The sequence below is a fragment of the Lissotriton vulgaris genome, chromosome 4_1 (genome assembly GCF_964263255.1).
Source record: "Lissotriton vulgaris chromosome 4_1, aLisVul1.2, whole genome shotgun sequence".
In the NCBI taxonomy this organism is placed as follows: Eukaryota; Metazoa; Chordata; class Amphibia; order Caudata; family Salamandridae; genus Lissotriton; species Lissotriton vulgaris.
The window spans coordinates 660,145,156-660,166,256 of record NC_141691.1 but is presented as its reverse complement, the minus strand read 5'-3'; the positions used below and the strand labels follow the sequence as shown (position 1 = coordinate 660,166,256).

Genomic DNA, 21,101 nt, shown 5'->3' with positions numbered 1-21,101 from the left:
CCCCAGGCGTCAGACTGGATCCGGAAACTTTTGCTTAGCAGTACCCCTGCGCGTCAGTAGGTGGCGTCCTGCAGCTCTGCGTCCGTCACTGGTGTTGAAGGCGCCGAGATGACGTCACGGAGACTACTTAGGCGCCACCCATGAGCGCTGACATAAGTTCTGTACACGATTTTCTGCGCCAGGAACGCAGAGCCAGGCAAGATACTGACCATTGGTGCATAAAAGTAGGACCCTGAAAGGGATGACCTTAACCCTAGTAACCAGTTCTCAGAACGGGGAGGATGGGTGGGGTGGTCCGGAATCTATCACTAACTAATGTCTCTTACAGATATCGCTTCACAAGTAGTAACTTGTGCATCTGATAGAGACATGTTAGTGATAGATTCCTTACCTTAGAATAGAAACCCCAGCAATACCAACCCCGGTGGTGGGTCTGCGAACAAGATTACACCAGAAAGTCTTGGAGCACAGAACGTCCAAAGCAGCCGTCTCTCCGGACCTGACTTTTTATTGAATTTTTTATTTTATTTATCAGCATACAGAAAAAAAAACACAGCACAAACAAAATATATACAATCAAAAATACATCATAGTTAATTAAGCTTTTCAATATCAGAAAATAAACACACAATACAGTTAAAAAGAAATCCATTTATTTGGGCCTACCAAGGCCTCATGAGTTATAACCAATTAGCAATAGGAGACCATAATTTCAACCCCAAGGTTTTTCTTCTCCTACCCTTAGATTTATAAGCTGTGATCTCCAGATGGTAAATGGATAATATTCTGGATTGCCAATTAAAAAAAGTTGGGGGTTCAGCGACAAGCCATAGAGAGCTAATACATAAATGAAAAATAGACATACAGATGAAAATAAATCCTTCCTCAGCCGTTAATTCTTAGCTCGAGTCTATGATATCTGAGCACATTTGCTCTACAATGTTTAATATTTGTAATAAAAAATATCCGACAATTCCAAAATCGCGGTATGTCAATTAATGGACACGCGCAATATACTGAGCCAATTTTTTACTATTTTATTTTAATTGTGGCGGGACAAGAATCTAATATTTCTCTAACTGCAATAATTTATTTTAAGCATATTCGTCACACAATATGTCAATACTCGGATGTAATCGAGAGACGATCCCGATTTTACATCACCGCCACATACAGCGTCCTAAAAGGGAAATATACGACGTAAATACATCACGCCACGTGACATCCCGTCGACCAACCAGGACGGTTAATCCTTACCGCCCAATGAGATTGCCCTTAACATAAATAGGGATTCCCTCTGCCAGCGAAGATACTTTCGCTTACACGGCAAAGAGAAGATCAACGACGACGGTAGTGGGAGCAGGGAGGCCGAATGAAACGCTCAAGGTAAGATGATCTAGCCCGAATGCCTGCAACCCGTTTCCCTTTATGTTAAAACTCTCCTTTGGAAACGCTCGGGATAGCTAGACCCTTATTGCTAAACGGCGCTAATCCAACTCTTAATTACCCTTTACAAGCGATATGTCTCAGCAGAGCCAAGGGGTGGACTAGTTACCCAGTATTTTGTCCCATTATTGTTGCATCTTGACAAATTCTCTATTTACTAAATAACACTACAACAATTTATAACACATGTTGTATAATGTTGGAAGATGTCCAGCATCATAGGGGGCTTGTGTCGTTTTGCCTCAAAACACACAGTGGCAAGATGAATAAATAGTGTAAGACCGCATTCTCTAGACAGATGCATGTAGTAAATGCTCTAGGCGTAAAATAGATAATATAACTATAAACTCCTGTTATATAGTGAAATCAGATTATCAATAACGCATTACTGATACAGCTAGACACCTGAGGTCTGACTATCTAATCTCATTGGATAAAGCTGTTTTTCAAATATGAACCCATGTTGGAACCCTAAAACAGATATTTATCTTATCCTTTTTCCAAAGAATCAGTGGCAAGATAATGCCCACCTCGAATTGAATGTTAAAAAGCTGCTACATCAGCATAGTGAAAAGCAAGTGCATCATATACTACTGCCAGTAATTTAAACCTGGGTAAGTATAAACATGTGGTCAAATTATTTAAGTAGACCAGTAGACCAATGGCTATCACTCCCTATTTGCAATAAACTAATAGGAGCTTTCATTTTCAGCAGTACAAGAAACACTTATCGGTGGCTCCTACTACCAGAATAAGATTTATCCCCATAAAATCTTAAGGTAGTTTTCTTCGATTTACAATTATAACCTTTTCCAATTTTAATTTCTGTATACATATAGCTCAAAATTAAAAACACAACCTTGCTGCTATTTACAGATATCGTGAGGAAATATAGCACTACAAGAGGATATATTGTCAGTATCTATACCGGATTATACAACCGCCAAAGTGCCCTCCTGGATTTATTTGGAGGCTACTTGAACCATTAAGGTAATTTCTGATGTGGGTAGAACAATCTTAAAATCTATCACTTTGCATAATGGCAACCCACCAGCAAGTGTCCTATATAAGTACTTAGACACTTCCATTAATTCCGCCCATGCATAGGAATTTTCAGAGTGGGCAATCCAACCCACATAATAGATTTCCTATATCACTATGATAATTAACATAGTGACCCACGAAATGGGAATAGTACAAATGTGCTATGCACTTTAGCAATACCTTACCAAACCACCTGTTTTAGCAATCGTTATGCACAATAATAGCACCGGTTGTCAAATGCTATAGCGGAAGAAAATGTGTTGTTTTAGAAAATGATTCTGTAAAAAATTGGGTTTGATATGATTAGTAATTATATGTTTCTTCCTAGAACTTGGTCCTGAAGAAGGTTGTCTATCTCACTGTAACCGAAACGCCGCGTCGACCCCTGTTCTCTTGAACTTTTTAACTTAAATGCTTATGTGTTGTTTTCTGATTTTAATTTTTTTTTTAATAAATGTAATAACATGCAATATGTATGTTTTTTAATGATTGTTATAATTGTGTTTGACAATGTACCCTTTATGAATAACTCGACAAATATATATATATATTTTTCTAAAACATTATTCTCCGATTTGTTTTCTTACATTTGATGGTCTGTGTGCATGAATACAATTACATTTACAATTTTTTGGTGGTATAACAAATATAAGCTCGAGCGTATACTTTGGATTCTATGTCCTGACAACTAATAGAAGTATATTGATGGTATTGCTAGGTAATGCAAAACGCATTTCAGTTTACTACTCCATTTCATACCCATCTTGCGGTAAACCTGTGGGACGTTCCCCAGTTTCCTGTTTTTGTAAATAGTACATGGCTGTTATGCTGTCCGTCAGAAATGAGACAACCTTGCGTGTCAAGTGAGCTAGAATGTGGAGACCCTGGTGATTGGTACTCCAGAGACCCATAACTTTGAGATCTCGAAGGTAAGCGCCACATCCTGTAAGGGATGTATCCGCTTTGAGAATGATCTGGGAACAGGGTTCAGAAATGGCCACCTCTTTGATAAGTATTGTGTGTTTCACCGATGCAGAGAGTGTTGAGTGCAGCTGTCCACCAACACTAGCTCTTGTAGCTGACACTATGATTGAGACCACTGGCGCGACAGACATTCTTGCAGCAGTCGCATATGAAGTTGAGCATGTGGTACTATTGTGATGCAAGATGCCATCATGCCTTATGTATTGGTTGGGTTGAAACTTCTGTAGCAGTGTTTGGATATTTTGAATCCTGGCCACATTTGGGTATGGTGAATCTAACTGGGTGTTGAAAATAGCCCCTAAATACGTCTGAATCTGTAAAGGTTCATGGTGTGATTCCTGTATTTTGATAGCAAACCCCAGTTGATGGAGAAGATGGAGAGTAGTCTGTGTGCGTTGTTGAGCCATGAGATGTGTACTGGTTTTGATGAGCCAGTCATCCAGATATGGAAATACCTGAATGTTCTGCCTGCGCAGATGTGCTGCTACTACTAACGCTTGATATTTGGTGAACACCCGAGGTGCAGTAGTGACTCAGATTGGGAGTACTTTGAACTGGTAATGCCTTTCAGCTACAAGAAATCTGAGGTATTTGTGATGAACTGGATGGATTGGGATGTGAAGTAAGCATAATGTAAGTCTAGTGCAGACATAAAGTCGCCTTGTTGAAGCAGTGGGATCACGTCCTGAAGAGTGACCATGTGGAAGTCTTCTAACAGTATGCAATGATTTAAGGACCTGAGATCTAAAATGGGCTGTAGTGATCCATCTTTCTTGGGAATTAGAAAGTATAGAGAATACACTTCTGAATCCTGATCTTGAAGCAGGATGGGTTTTATGTCTCTTTTGAGTAACAGAGTCTCCACTTCTTGTTTTAACAGGTTTTGATGCTCAATGGAGAGGTGGAATGTTTGGAAGTTTGGTTAAGAGCTCCAGAATCATGTTGGATAATGTCCAACACCCATTGATCTGATGTTATAGTTTTCCAAGCTGGGAAGAAATGTTGTAATCGGCTCCCACCAGGTGTTTAATGGTCAGGGGGAATGAGCAGAGTCTCACTGCTTTGAGGTGGAGGGTGCAGAGCCTGTTGAGGGACCCCCAACGCGACCCCTGGAATGTTTTTCTCTATATGTGCCTCTGTAGTAACCCCTTGATGGGGGAGGATTGATGCTTTCTATACGAGGAGGTAGATGCATCAGGTGGTGAAGTTTTGGCGCCCTGTTGAGGGACACCGAAAGGAGCCACACGAAGCAGGGGTTTGGAGCGCCCCCATTGATTTAGCTACTTTGGTGTCCTTTTTCATTTTCTCAAATGATTGGTCAACCTGGGGACCAAAGAGATACTCTTTATCAAAAGGAACTTTTAATAGGGTTTGTTGCACCTCTGGCTTGAAGCCAGATATACGGTGACAAGCACGTCTACTCAAGACACTTGTGTTGATACCCCAGGCTGCTGTGTCCATTGAGTCTATGACACACCTAATTGAATTGTTGTAGATTAACTTTCCCTGATGCACACGTTACTACTTGTGTAACAATATATCTGTAAGAGACATTAGTTAGTGATAGATTCCTTACCTTAGAATATCCCCAGGCGTCAGACTGGATCCGGAAACTTTTGCTTAGCAGTACCCCTGCGCGTCAGTAGGTGGCGTCCTGCAGCTCTGCGTCCGTCACTGGTGTTGAAGGCGCCGAGATGACGTCACGGAGACTACTTAGGCGCCACCCATGAGCGCTGACATAAGTTCTGTACACGATTTTCTGCGCCAGGAACGCAGAGCCAGGCAAGATACTGACCATTGGTGCATAAAAGTAGGACCCTGAAAGGGATGACCTTAACCCTAGTAACCAGTTCTCAGAACGGGGAGGATGGGTGGGGTGGTCCGGAATCTATCACTAACTAATGTCTCTTACAGATATCGCTTCACAAGTAGTAACTTGTGCATCTGATAGAGACATGTTAGTGATAGATTCCTTACCTTAGAATAGAAACCCCAGCAATACCAACCCCGGTGGTGGGTCTGCGAACAAGATTACACCAGAAAGTCTTGGAGCACAGAACGTCCAAAGCAGCCGTCTCTCCGGACCTGACTTTTTATTGAATTTTTTATTTTATTTATCAGCATACAGAAAAAAAAACACAGCACAAACAAAATATATACAATCAAAAATACATCATAGTTAATTAAGCTTTTCAATATCAGAAAATAAACACACAATACAGTTAAAAAGAAATCCATTTATTTGGGCCTACCAAGGCCTCATGAGTTATAACCAATTAGCAATAGGAGACCATAATTTCAACCCCAAGGTTTTTCTTCTCCTACCCTTAGATTTATAAGCTGTGATCTCCAGATGGTAAATGGATAATATTCTGGATTGCCAATTAAAAAAAGTTGGGGGTTCAGCGACAAGCCATAGAGAGCTAATACATAAATGAAAAATAGACATACAGATGAAAATAAATCCTTCCTCAGCCGATGTTAAGTCGGGTTTTCTTGGAGGCCGAAAATAACCAACTCAGCCGATAATTGTTGTTGAATGCCCAAAGCATTAAATAGAAAATTCTCTATTTCCTTAATAAACTGGGAGAGCTTTGGGCACAAATAAAACATATGAGATGCATCCGCAGCTAATAGCCCACACCGGTTGCATTTATTACCCCTTGTAGAATTCCATTTAGCAAATTTTCCCGGTGTATAAGATAGGTCAAATATTGACATAAAGTGCTGACTCTGTAAGGGGCCATTAAAAAAACCTTCATAGCTAACTCAATAATTCTCTCAAATGTAATACCCTCAATCCCTAATTTATTTTGCCATTTTACCTCCCAAACCTCAAGGTAATCCTCCTCCTTTTCAATAAGGATCTGATATAAAGGCCCCATTTTGGATCTTCCTTTAATTGCTTCCATGATTTCTATTCTTTTTAATAAAATCTGGTTTTAAATAATTTTTTGTTAAAAAAAATGATGTATCTGGAGATATTTTAAAAAATCTATTCGGGCTAACTTATAATTAATCTGCAAATATTCGAAAGAAACAAACTGTTCCCTCTGAAACAAATCTCCTATTTTACAAATACCAGCAACATACCACCTACCCATAACCTGATCTCTAAATATATCCGGAAGTAAGAGACAATTTTTTAATGGGGTTTCCAAATTCAGGTTAGAGGCTATACCAAGTTTCTTTTTAACTTTTTTCCATATTTCAAAAGCAGTCATAACCACTTTGAATTTGTTTCTTTTATAGTAGCTAGGTTCAATTATGCGATTTAAACATTGCCTCACCTTAGCTCCCAGTAGCATCTCATAGATCGGCGGTGCAGCAAAATCTTCAGTAGGATCGTCCTGCAAAATTAGCACCCCCATGTGTTGTAATATAGCGATTCAGTGGTATAAATGGAAGTTGGGAACACCCCAGCCTCCTCTCGCTCTAGGTAGCATGCACCATTTAATAGCTCTCCTAGAACGAAGATAGCTCCGCAAAAACCTCCCACACATTCTTTCAATACGGGAAAAAAACTAGCTGATATAAGTAAAGGAATAGTCCGAAATATATACAAAAATTTGGGAAAATGAGCATCTTCAGGACATTACAACGCCCATAAAGAGACAGATATAACTTAATAATCCTCTTGAGTATTTTATTAGAAGAAGCAATTATTGGATCCAAATTCAGAGGCATAATATCCTCGACTTTTGGTGATATCTTAATGCCTAGATAGGTTGCCTCAAGCTCAAAATTAATATCAGATGGTCGGCCAGCAGCTGAGTGAATCAATTGAGTCTTAGAAACATTTAATTTGTAACCCAAAGACCGTCCAAATACCTCAGCTGCTTCAATAATCATAGGTAAGGCATTGCTTACGTCAGACGTAACCACGGCAATGTCATCCGCGTAAGCGAATACTTTATAAGGCACATTGTTTATCACAACAGGTTTTATTACAGCATTATTCTCCAGGGTGATTATAAATGGTTCAATATACAAAGCGAATAACAAGGGGGAACAAGGACAACGTTGCCTTGTACCCCTTGCTATCGCTATATCCCCAGACTAGCTACCCGAGATACGTATAGCAGCTGTTGGATGGAGATATAATGCCTGAATGGCTGTAATAATTTCTTTCAGAAACCCCTTCCATGCTAGGACTGACCACAGGAATTTCCATGAGACCCTGTCGAATGTTTTTTCAGCATCCAACAGGGGAGTTAGTACTGTGTGCCCAGCCCAGCATGGAAATGATCCTTTTGACATTATCATTAGGGTCCCTCTTTTGAATAAATCCATGCTGTCTTTGAGAGACCAACCCTGGCATCAGATCACTCAGCCTGTTAGCTATTAGTTTTGAATATACTTTGCTATCTGAATTTAGTAACGAGATGGACCTATAAAACCCCATTTCTGTGCCTTTTTTCCCTTTCTTTTTGAAAACCACAATGATTGCTTTGGACCAAGAATCAGGCGCATTACCTAGAAACGCCTGTTGGCAGACTTCTAGCAATTCCTTTTTCAAGATATTCCAGAATATTCGATAAAACTCAAGCGGTAAATTATCAGGGCCAATAGCCTTACCCTGTGTTAATCCTAGTAACGCCTCCTCCACTTCCTCCCATGCCAAGGGAGCAGATAGTATTGTTTTTTGCGTATCCGACAGTACTTCGGATACCAAATCTTGCAAATATACTCCTTCATAGCTTTCCTGTGATTCTGCCCCCGAGACACTATACAAGGATTGATAAAACCCTTAAAAAGCTCCAAGGATGCCCTCCTTTGTTTCTGGCGCAGCTCCATTTATATCAATAACTTTAGAAATCTCATTATAAGCAGCTTTCTCCCTTAGACTTAGCCAAGATTCTACCGGTTTTCTCAATGAATTCATAGGCTTCTTCCTTATACTGTGTATATTTTCCCACTATTTGATCAGCTAGGTTAGCATACGCATTTGCTCTTTTAATACTAAGATCTTTTTGAGCATTAGAGGAATCTAAGCCCAACCTGATCACATTGGCTAACTTCCGTTCCGCCATTATAACTAAATCAGCATCCTTTTTATGTTTGGCCAGGGTTTTTTTATGTTTGTAATTTGCAAAGCTACGAGTCTCTCCTCTAACTATAGATTTAAAAGTATCCCATACTACTTTCTGTTCGGCCGTTCCTCTATTAATTTCGAAAAATTCCACAATCATTTTATTCATATATTGGCAGTACTCCTCATCCAGCAGTAATTCTCTCGAACGACCAGGCCAGTTTCACTTCTCTTACCTCAGGACCTACAACAAGCTCTAATATTACCGGATTATGATCCGATACTAATTTGGGCTGTAACTCAATGCTAACTTTACCTAACAGTATAAAAGAAACAAAAAAATAGTCTAATCGAACACATTTGGAATGAGGGGAAGAAAATAAGGTAAATCCAGGATCATCGGCTATTTCTCACAGAGACATGGCTATCCTCTAACACTGACTTCGATATTATCTCCGCACTCCCAAGCGGCTTTAATATTCGGCAACAGAACAGAGAGCAAGGGAAGGGCGGAGGTCTTGCCATAATTTATAAGGACCCCCTAACCTGCAGACTCGAGGAGGGTGGAATCTCAGATGCAGAAAGCGCTGGTTTCAATATCCAGATCTCACCCACCCTTTCCCTTTCTGGCTTCCTTATTTATCGCCCTCCAGGAAGTCTTAGGTCTTTTTCTGACTCCCTACTAGAAGCCACATTAACAGCTGCAGCCCGGGCTTCCAACTTTATGGTATTAGGAGACCTAAACCTGCATTTTGAGGATCTCAAGGATAAATCCGCCGTAGACTTAATTTCAAACTTTCAAACCTTTGAACTCGAGCTCTTAAACAAGGAAGCCACCCACAATAAAGGCCATCTGCTGGACCCTATCTTTTCTAACAACTCCCAGCTCGCACTGAAATCTCCGCTGCCCCTACCTTGGTCGGACCACTTCGCCGTGCCTTTTTTTTGGGAAATTTTTCCCGAAAAGACCAAGGCTCCTCATCCTCGCACACTTCAAAGAGCCTGGCCTAGGCTTTCGGTGGAAAGCCTGAAAACTGCCCTTGAACAGTCCATTCCCGAAGTTGGATCCGATGTCCTACAAGCAGACACAAATTTCCATAATTGGCTCACGAATTCTCTGGACACGGTTCTGCCTCTTAAATCAATCATAAAAAAAGAGTAGCACTTTTAAATCCCCCTGGTTCACGGCCGAACTAAGAGAGCTCAGAAAGGCCTGTAAAAAATCTGAACGGACATGGAGGAAAGATTGGGCACCTAGCAGCAAGACCTCTTATCAGGCAGCTCTGAGGCTCTATAAAGCCGCACGACAGAAATCAAAGGCAGAATTCTTTGAGGAGAAAATCAGACTGTCAGCCAACTCCTCCAGGGAAACGTACAAAATCGTTAACCAGCTTCTTAAAATTCCAGTCCCAAGCACCACGCATAATGAGCCCGAAGCCAGGTGCGACCTACTAGCAGACTTCTTCGATGGAAAGATACAGAAAATTCTTGACAGCCTCCCTCAATCTTCCGCAACACCTTCCATCGAAGCCGTCTCCATCGCGTCTACTAGTCCGCAATTTAAAGCGTTTAGCGCTATAACCAGGGAAGACTTCTGCACCACTCTCTCGAACATAAAAAGTGGTTCCCCTTCCGACCCTGCCCCGATGCACATCCTCAAACAGATTCTGAGTACTATAGCCCCTATTGCCACAGAACTTCTAAACATCTCATTTTCCACAGGCATTGTTCCCCCGAGTTGGAAACAGGCCAAAATCAAAGCGCTCTTAAAGAAACCGGGTTTAGACACCTCGGATTTGGCCAACTTTCGCCCCATCTCCCTGCTCCCGGGATTGGGCAAAGTGGCTGAAAAACTGGCGAATAGGCAGCTCTCTGGCTATCTAGAGACTAATAGTCTATTGAGCAGCTCTCAAACAGGCTTTCGCCCAGGCCAGGGCACCGACACGGCCCTCGTAGCGGTGACAGAGGAGGCCAGATGCATCTTAGACTCAGGGGGATCAGCGGCTCTGATCCTCCTGGATCTAAGCGCTGCATTCGACACTGTGGACCATATAACCTTGATCAAACGTCTCGCCAACCTGGGCATCACAGGATCTGCCCTCAAATGGCTGGAATCATTTCTGGAAAAACGATCTTTCAGGATATGGGAAAATGGTTCCATGTCCAAATCCACTCGTCTTCAGTGTGGGGTTCCTCAGGGCTCCTCCCTGAGCCCCACACTGTTTAATGTTTACATGGCCCCGTTAGAGGAGATAATTGCCCCCTTTGGGATCAAATCCATCAGCTACGCAGACGACACACAACTTGTCGTCTCGCTGGCATGCCAAGGGGGATGCCCAGATGATCTCTTCAAATGTCTAACTGCAGTCTCCGTGTGGATGACTGATTCTAAGCTCAAATTAAATGGAGCTAAGACAGAGATCATGCTTCTGGGTAGTCAAGCGACATCTTTGCCCGCTGAGCTCTGGCCCCCCTGCATGGGTGAACTCCCTCCATCTAAGGAAAAAATCAAAAGTCTTGGGGTTTGGTTTGAACCTCAATTAACGTTTAAGACCCATGCAGAGAAAGTTGCCGGAGGTTGCTTTGGCCTTCTCCGAGCAGTACGGAAGGTACTCCCTCTTCTGCCTATCCAATCAAGAAAGTTACTTATCCAGGGTCTAATCCTATCTAGATTGGATTATGGTAACGCCCTCTTTTTGGCTGCACCTCAGGCCTCCATTAATACTCTTCAGCGAGTACAGAACGCCGCAGCCCGGCTGCTCATGGGGGCATCAAGGCGGGCCTCAGCTAAACCTCTGTTAAGAGCTCTCCACTGGCTCCCAATTCAGGAGCGAGTCTCCTTTAAATCACTCTGCATTGCACACAAGACACTGCAAGGTAAAGGCCCTCCGGCCTTGAGAGACATGATCTGCCCCTACAAACCAGCCCGATCCCTGCGGTCCGAGGGAGAAAACCTGGCCACCATTCCTAGAGTGAGGAAAGCACGTTCAGGAGGTCGCCGGTTCTCGCTGAATGCGGCAAAGAAATGGAATGCACTTCCTAGGGAGCTCCGGATGGAAGCCTCCTATCCGAAATTTAGAAAGGCACTTAAAACCTTCCTTTTCCCTAACACATCTTAGATCTTTCCCCTCCTGAGTTCTCTGCAATTATCATTATTGTTTATTATTTTAACAGCGCTGGGACGCTCGAGGGCAGCCATGCGCTTTATAAACCCAATTTCATTTCATTTCATAGTCTATTCTAAACGTCATGAAGCCCATGCTCTAAAACCAAACCCCTCAATGATTTAAATACCTGCTTTTTTCTACCTGTATATACATTTTCCCCTCTTATATCCAACTGAGCTTCCAAATGTATATTAAAGTCAGCGCACATAACCACTGGTTGTGTCCAATGAGCAAGTTCCATGTTCAAATAATTCAGAAGTTCATCATCATCCAAGTTGGAACCATAAACGTTGCAAAGTGTAAATCTACTTTGATTAATCATAATTTCAGCAATTGCCCACCGTCCCCATTTATCTGCTGCAGATTTTGTACAAACACAAAGCCCTCGTTTCAAGAGTACAGCCACCCCTCTCTTAACCCCAGCTTGCTTAGAGCACACTACTACTTCCAACCCTAAATTTTTCAATTGTCCCCTATCAGCCCAGGGAATATGTGTTTCCTGTAAGCAAAGTAAATCAATACTTAGCAGCTGCGCAATTTTAGCCAAAACCTGCCTCTTCTTAGGGTTGTTAAGTCCACATATATTCAGAGAGCAAATCTTACGTTTCCTATCCATTATCCCAAACAGAAATTACGTACACCATTACATAAAGAGAATTGTAAGGCAGTAGTGCTTGGTAAACGTGTGCAGCAAGGCCCAGTAACTGTGACAAATGTCCTGCAAGGGAACACAATGTCCCAAGGCAGTAGTGGCTGCCGTTGCCCTGGTGGAATGGGCACGAAGCCCCAGAGGAGGCTCCTTCTTAGCCAAGGAGTAACATGCTTTGATGCACAGAACAACCCAGCGGGAGATGGTCCGCTTGTGCAAGACCCACCCTTTCTTGGCGCCCGCGTATCCAACAAAGAGCTGGTCATCCACCCAGAACGGACGTGTACGCTGCAGATAGAAAGCGAGCACCCGTTTCGGTTCCAGACAGTGGAGCCTCTCCTCCTCCCAAGAGGGATGGGGAGGCGGAAAAAGGTGGGCAAAGTGATGGTCTGCCCGATGTGGAAGAGCGTGATAACTTTTGGCAAGAAAGAAGGACGGGTCCTCAGAACCACCTTGTTCGGATGAAAAGAGGAAAGAAGGGTTAGAAGAGAGAGTCTGGAGCTCACTCACCCTTCTGGCAGAGGTGATAGCTACAAAGAAAGCAGTCTTGAGAGTGAGAAGACGTAAGGGACAGTTATGAAGGGGCTCAAAGGGAGCGCACAACAGAAAGGTCAAGACAAGATTCAAGTCCCACTGAGGCATTATGAAAGGCACGGGTAGAAACTTATGCGTAATGCCCTGGAGGAAACGGTTAACAACCGGGGATTCAAAAAGAGAAGGCTGATCTGGAAGCCGTAGAAAGGCGGAGATGGCCGAAAGATAACCTTTGATAGTGCCCAGAGCAGAGTCCTGCTGGGCCAAAGATAGAAGAAATAGAAGGACCTCAGAAAGAGAGGCAGAAAGGGGATCCACAGCTTTTGCTGTGCACCATGCCACAAATTTGTTCCACCTGCAGGCGTATACCGTTTTAGAGGAGGGACGCCTGGCTGCCAAAATAACATCACAGACTTCGGGAGGAAGGTCGAAAGCTGTCAACTGTCGCCGCTCAGTCTCCACGCATGGAGGTGGAGGCTGTACAGTTTTGGGTGAAGGACCATCCCCTGCTGCTGCGACAGAAGATCCTCCCAAAGAGGCAGACGGATCAGGGGATCGACCGCGATGCGGAGTAACTCTGGATACCAGTATCTTCGTGCCCAATCCGGAGCCACAAGGAGGACTTGGGTCCGGTCGTGCCGGATATTCTTCAGCACTCTGGGCAGATGTGGTATAGGCGGAAAGGCGTACAACAGACCGCAACTCCACTCGCAATGAAAAGCGTAGCCGAGCAAGTGCCGCCTTGGAAATTCCAACGCGCATAACTGATAACATTGCACGTTCTCTCCGGTGGCGAATAGATCTAACCAAGGTTCTCCCTACTACAGAAAGAGGCCTTGCGCCAGGTCTGAGTTCAGATGCCATTCATGATCCATCAAGCACCGGTGGCTGAGTTTGTCCGCCCTGGCGTTCAGAGAACTTGCCAGGTGTTGAACTATCAAGGTAATGCCTTGATGCTCCAGCCATGTCCAGAGCCTCCTGACATAGGGCCAGGGACCCCACCACGCCCTGTTTGTTGCTATACCACATGGCCGTGGTGTTGTCCGTGAACACCTGCACCACACTTTCCCAGACAGAGGGAAGGAACGCCTAGAGTGTTAGTCGGATCGCCTGCAGCTCCAAAAGGTTGATATGGAGCCGGGCCTCCGCCGGAGACCTGAGGCCTCTGATCTCCGCCTCTCCCAGGTGGCCTCCCCATTCCAGGAGGGACGCATCCGTCACCACTGAGTGTTCCGGTTGGGGAAGGGAGAGGGATCTGCCACCGACCCAATCTCGATTTGTGAGCCACCACTGCAATTGTTGAGCAGTGGCCTCCGAGATCTGGACATGATCGGACAGGTTGCCCTGATGCTGCACCCACTGGATCTTCAGGTCCCATTACAAAGCCCGCATATGCCATCTGGCATGTGTCACCAGCAGGAAGCAGGAGGCAATCAGGTCCAGAAGCCGGAGGGTCAACCTGACTGAAACCCGGGATAGAGGCCAAAAGATCGGAAGCATAGCCTGAATATCCTGGACTCGCTGCAACAGCGTCGAATCCAGAACCGCTCCGATGAAGGGGAGTGTCTGAGAGGGACTCAGGTGCGACTTTGGCACGTAGATGGAGAACCTCAGCAGATGCAGGAGATCGGCTGTAGTCTGAAGGTGGCTGACGACTGTTTGGGGCGAGCCCGCCTTCAACAACCAGTCGTCGAGGTAGGGGGAAGACTGACTCCCCTGACCTGTGCCTTTCTCTCTTTCGACAATTTGGAGGAAAGTACAGGAAAGAGGCAAGAATCACTTATGATTAGCCAAACAGGATGACCCCCACACACAGGCAGGCACTGGGTATAAAAGTGCCTCCCTCAGAATCTATCATCAAAACAATCCTGGACCCGAGAAAATTCAGAGAAAGAACTGCCCTTCAGCCTGAAGGAAGCCTGGACCTGCTTGCCTTGAACCCAGGGACCCAGAAGGGCCTGCGTGGGTCATTTGGCTGACCTCCTGTTTCAGCTACAGGGACACAACAAGATTTCAGAGGTCCTCCTTCCAACTGCTGAGCTGACCACCACCAACTTGACCTGTCTGGACCCCGCTGCTGGCCTCTGATGGAGTGAGTCCCGACCTCCCTCCCCCCGCCCTTGCCCCTAAGCGGGGTCTGCCAGCTCCTGGATAATTGTTTGGCGTCAGAGTGTACTCCTCCAGCCTGCAAAGTGCAAGAAGTGGACTACAGGTGAAAATCCAAATGCTCTAGGTTCTTTGCGTCGAAAAAGGACTGTCCCCAGCAGGGCCGGACTGGGAACCTAAACCGGCCCTGGCAAAGTGCTCGTCTTCCCTCCCCCATCAGGGCTTGGGGGTGCCGCCGAGCTCTTTGCCAGGGCTGGTTTTCGGCCGATTTTGTTGCAGGGCCGATTTTGCAGCTATGCTGCAAAAACGTCCCTGTAAAAAAAACGGCCCCCAGGGTCCCAACACCGGCCCCCACCTGCGCGGCGCACCAGGGGATTGCCCGGTCCCGCTACGGCCAATCAGGCCCTGGTCCCCAGTCTACTTGCAAATGCGAACAGACTTCACTGGGGCCAGTGAGGGACCTGTATCAGTCTGTCAGGGAGACCTTCCCGACTACTGACTCCGGACTTCACCCGCACTGTACTTTTCGCGTCAACAATAAATCGCCCCACATTTACCGCCAATTTGAAGCTCTGACCAGCGTTCAGCACTTCACATCAATGACTACACTGCCAATGCAAAGCTCTGACTGAGGCTCCTCGTGTTTTATTTATTTATTTTAAAGGTTTTGTATAGCGCGAACAAGACCCTTACAGGTAACAGAGCGCTTCACAAGTGGGGTAGTTAGACAAACAAAGCATAGTACAAAAGAAATATAGAAATTCGAGATAGACATATGTTACAGCTGGAATGTTCCAGGAATCAGAGATAATGTTCACGTGAATTTCGTCATGAGTAGGGATTTTACTTTTTTTTTGAAGGATGCAAATGATGGGTTGCGTCTTGTTTGTGGGGGTAGTGCATTCCAAATCCTTGGAGCAATTCCAGAGAAAGCGTAATTATATGTTTTCTTCTTTGCAAATCTTTGAGGCTTCAGAAGGAGGTTGTTGGCGCTCCTAGAGGATCTGTTCCCACACGAGAGCTCGAATTTCGGGGCCAGGTAACTCGGGGTGTTGTGGTGTAGAGCTTTGTGTGTCATGCAGGCGATTTTTTTGTTGGATCCTTGCTTCGAAGGGTAGCCAATTGAGCGTTTTGAAGTCTGGGGAGATGTGGCAATGTCTTTTGGAACCCGTGATGAGTCTGGCCGCTGAGTTAAGTGATGCTCTAAGCGGAGCAGTTGACGATCTAGGGAGTCCAGTAAGTGTTCCACTACCATAGTCTAGTCTAGGAAGTACAAGTGCTTGGACTGCCAGTTTGAATTCAATTGCTGGGAGGAAAGGTTTTAGTTTTCTCAGGGTGTGCATCTGAAAGTTTGCTCCTTTTACTGCAGCACTGATATGTTTTTGCATGTTAAGGTTGCTGACCAGAGTTACTCCCAGTGATTTTGCTTAGTCGATTAAAAGAGGTTGGCAGTTAAGCGCTGAAAATTGTTTCAGCCATTCTTGAGTGATGTCTATGTGGTTAGGGGGGGCGATTAGTAGGAATTCGGTTAGGAGGGATTTTAGTTTGAGGTGGTTATCAGTCAACCAAGATTGAGTTTTTTGGACTAATTTAGAAGGTAAATTTCCGCCGGTAAGGACCCAGACGCTGTATACAATCCATATTCGGTCTGAACTATTGACTTTAAATCTGTCCAGCGTGACCAGATAAGCATGATTGGACCTTTGTGCTTCTTGCTGCTATTTTTACTTAAAAAATGCACATTTCCGGTTCTACTTATTGGATTTTTGTTGTTTTAGTGCCCTTTGATCTATCAAAATTCACTCAATTATATCAATTGCTTAAGGATTTTTCTTCTGTTTTGTTTTCACTTTACTACTAAATTAAGTCTGACTGCTTTTGTGTCAAGCTACATGAGGAGCACAGGTTTCCATAGTGATATTTGTTGTTCAACCTTCCAAAGATTGTGTTGATTATTTGAGGCGGCTCTCACACCTTTCAAATAATAACCTAATTTCTTATATGTATCATCTGTTTATTTAAGTAAGGACTGGAATCCAATTTTAATTAATTATAAATATTCAATGCCCAAATGACATTTATATTTTTTATGCAGTTGAGACATGCTTCTGTTGCAGTATGGGGACCCTTTCATGAGAGTAATGTATGCCAGATGAAACTATCAAGCAAGGTGGCTTAGTTGGAGAGGCAGAAACAAAATTAATGCTGATGCAGGTTCAGAGGGAATAATCAGTCTTGGATTCAATTAAGCAACGATTTAACAAGGACGTATTAGCCAGGAGTAAAAAGTATGGACGTTTTTGGATTATCACCAGCCACAGAAATAAACGGTTACTTTTTCAAAATGTTTTCCATAATGTCAAATATTTTAGAACATACCATTTGAAAAACCAGACCACTAAAAAGGCCATTTTAAACAGACAGCATTTAACTGTAAACAAATGTGAAAAGGATACATCCATGTATCACAGGAATGGCAAACCTATGGATCTGTAAAAGAAGAGAAGGACATCATTCGTTTGTGTGATAAAGAAAGAAAAGTTACTTGCTTGTAATCTTGGTGCTCATCAAGGGCACATTCGTTAAAATCATGAACCAAAATAACACTCCCAACGGTTTGGCATGTTTTCAAACAGAAATCTCTCTCCACAAAATATATTTCAAACAATGCAGACCAAAATAGAACAATATCTGACTTTAATATATTAAAATCAATTAAGAGCAAAAGCTTTAAACACAAATAAGCAACTAAGCTGCCAAAGTCTCCTTTAAAACAAGCATTTGCAATGCAATAGGTCTTGCATTAGGAAAGTCTGAGCTAATGGTATAGTAAATGACAATTTTTTTATTAATGTTTTGTTTTTGAAAATAGCGAAATTGATAGCTTTGTCATTTACAATGCTAATAGTTATAACTTTCGCAAATGTGACACCTATAGCATTTGTAATGCAATGTGTTGTATTTACGTGACTTGCATGTATTGATATTACAAATAACAATGGCTTTTAATTTTTTTAAATAATTAATACTTAAATAAAAGTTATTGTAATTTATAATGGCAATAGCTTAAACTTTTGTAATAACTTTTGTGAAGATTATGTACAGTGTATTTTGTGACGAAAATCCAAGAACAAAAGTGAAATATTACCATCTTTTTTTACATTTGTAATAAATCTTGAAACATTGAGAGAACATATTTGAACCAGTTGTTGTTAAATGGTTGCACAGATTGATGCTGTGGTGGCGCGGAGTGATGTTGTGATGGCGAACGAGTGACGCTGTTGCGTTCAGTGATGCTGTGGTAGCGCATAGTGATGTTGTGGTGGCCCTGAGTGTGCTGTGGTGGTGCTGAGTGATGCTGTATGCTATGCTATGTTTTGCTATCCTATGTTTTGTTTTGCTATGCTATGTTTTGCTATCCAATGTCTTGATTTGTTATGCTATGCTGTGTTTTGTTATGCTATGCTGTGTTTTGTTATGCTATGCTATGTTTTGTTTTGCTATGCTACGTTTTGTTGCGTTTTGTTAAGCTATGCTAAGTTTTGTTGTGTTTTGCTATGTTTAGTTATGATATGTGTTGTTGTGTTTTGTTATGCTATGTTTTGCTATGCTATGCTTTGTTATGGTATGCTTTGTTTTGTTATGCGAGGCTATGTTTTGCTATGCTATGTTTTGCTATGCTATGTTTTGTTATGCTATGTTTTGCTATGCTATGTTTTGTCATGCTATGTTTTGTCATGCTATGCTATGTTTTGCTCTGCTATGTTATGCTATGTTTTGTCATGCTATGTTTTGTCATGCTATGCTATGTTTTGTCATGCTATGCTATGTTTTGTTATGCTATGCTATGTTTTGTTATGCTATGCTATGTTTTGTTGTGTTTTGCTATGCTATGCTATGCTATGTTTTGCTATGTTTTGTCATGCTATGTTTTGTCATGCTATGCTATGTTTTGTTATGCTATGCTATGTTTTGTTGTGTTGTGTTTTGCTATGCTATGCTATGTTTTGTTATGCTAGGTTTTGCTATGCTATGTTTTGTCATGCTATGTTTTGTCATGCTATGTTTTGTCATGCTATGTTTTGCTATGCTATGTTTTGTCATGCTATGTTTTGCTATGCTATGTTATGCTATGCTTTGTCAGGCTATGTTTTGTCATGCTATGCTATGCTATGTTTTGTCATGCTATGCTATCCTATGTTTTGTCATGCTATGCTATGTTTTGCTATGCTATGTTATGCTATGCTTTGTCATGCTATGCTATGTTTTGTTATGCTATGCTATGTTGTGTTGTGTTTTGCTATGTTATGCTTTGTTCTGTTATGTTGTGTTTTGCTGTTTTGTTATGCAATGTTTTGTTGAGAGGGTGAGTGAGAGGGTGAGTGAGAGGGTGAGTGAGAGGGTGAGTGAGAGGGTGAGTGAGAGGGTGAGTGAGGGAAGGTGAGTGAGAGAAGGTGAGTGAGGGAAGGGAGGGGGTGAAAGGTGAGGGGGTGAAAGGTGAGGGGGTGTGGGGTGAGGAGGTGAGGGGGTGTGGGGGTGTGAGGGTGAGGGGGGGTGAGGGTGAGGGGTGTGAGTTTGAGGGGTGTGAGGGTGAGGGGTGTGAGGGTGAGGGGGTGTGAGGGTGAGGGGGTGTGAGGGTGAGGGGGTGTGAGGGTGAGGGGGTGTGAGGGTGAGAGGGTGTGAGGGTGAGAGGGTGTGAGGGTGAGAGGGTGTGAGGGTGAGAGGGTGTGAGGGTGAGGGGGTGTGAGGGTGAGAGGGTGTGAGGGTGAGAGGGTGTGAGGGTGAGAGGGTGTGAGGGTGAGAGGGTGTGAGGGTGAGGGGGTGTGAGTGTGGGGGTGTGAGTGTGGGGGGGTGAGTGTGAGGGGGTGAGGGGGTGTGAGTGAGGGGGTGTGAGGGTGAGTGGGTGTCTGAGGGGGTGAGGGGGTGTGATGTGTGAGGGGGTGTGAGTGTGAGGGGGGGTGTGAGTGTGAGGGGGGGTGTGAGTGTGAGGGGGGTGTGAGTGTGAGGGGTGTGAGAGGGTGGGGGTGTGAGAGGGTGGGGGTGTGAGGATGAGGGTTGGGTGGGTGTGGGTGAGGGTGTGTGAGGGAGGGTGTGTGAGGGAGGGGTGAGGGGGTGCGAGGGTGAGGGGGTGCAAGGGTGAGGGGGTGCAAGGGTGAGGGGGTGCAAGGGTGAGGGGGTGCAAGGGTGAGGGGGTGCAAGGGTGAGGGGGTGCAAGGGTGAGGGGGTGCAAGGGTGAGGGGGTGCAAGGGTGAGGGGGTGCAAGGGTGAGGGGGTGCAAGGGTAAGGGGGTGCAAGGGTAAGGGGGGGCGAGGGTAAGGGGGTGCGAGGGTAAGGGGGTGAGGTGTGTGAGGGTGAGGGGGTGTGAGGGTGAGGGGGTGTGAGTGTGAGGGGGGTGAGGGGGTGTGAGTGTGAGGGGGTGAGGGGGTGTGAGTGTGAGGGGGTGAGGGGGTGTGAGGGTGAGGGGGTGTGAGGGGGTGTGGGTGTGAGGGGGTGTGAGTGTGAGGGGGTGTGAGTGTGAGGGGGTGTGAGGGTGAGGGTCGGGGTGGGTGTGGGTGAGGGTGTGTGAGGGTGAGAGGGTGTGTGAGGGAGGGGTGAGGGGGTGCCAGGGTGAGGGGGTGCCAGTATGAGGGGGTGCCAGGGTGAGGGGGTGCCAGGGTGAGGGGGTGAGGTGTGAGGTGTGTGAGGGTGAGTGGTTGAGGGTTTGTGAGGGTGAGGGGATGTGAGGGTGAGGGTGTGTGAGATTGAGGGTTTGTGAGGGTGAGGGGATGTGAGGGTGAGGGTGTGTGAGATTGAGGGTGTGTGAGGGTGAGGGGATGTGAGATTGAGGGGGTGTGAGGGTGAGGGGATGTGAGATTGAGGGGGTGTGAGGGTGAGGGGATGTGAGATTGAGGGGGTGTGAGGGTGAGGGGATGTGAGATTGAGGGGGTGTGAGGGTGAGGGGATGTGAGATGGATGGAGGTGAAAGGGTGTGTGACGGTGGGTGAGGGTGTGTGTGGGTGAAGGTGGGTGAGAGGGGGTGAGGGGGTGTGAGGGTGAGGGGGTGTGAGGGTGAGGGGGTGTGAGCGTGAGGGGGTGTGAGCGTGAGGGGGTGTGAGCGTGAGGGGGTGTGAGCGTGAGGGGGTGAGGGGGGATGTGAGGG

General features: G+C 44.8%; 1 protein-coding gene across 4 annotated transcripts in view; it reads right to left on the bottom strand.

Annotated features, from left to right (window-relative positions):
- The window catches only part of SACM1L (SAC1 like phosphatidylinositide phosphatase), a 411,244-nt gene that overhangs the window by 289,904 nt on the left and 100,239 nt on the right, over positions 1 to 21,101 (bottom strand). For all 4 annotated transcript variants that reach the window (XR_015309871.1, XR_015309872.1, XM_086964916.1 and 1 more), the window contains exon 6: positions 17,419 to 17,452. Coding sequence is in view for 2 of the 4 variants with exons in the window: in XM_086964916.1 (XP_086821042.1) it covers positions 17,419 to 17,452 (34 nt within the window). In the remaining 2 variants the exon portion in view is untranslated. The remainder of the gene's footprint in view (positions 1 to 17,418; positions 17,453 to 21,101) is intronic.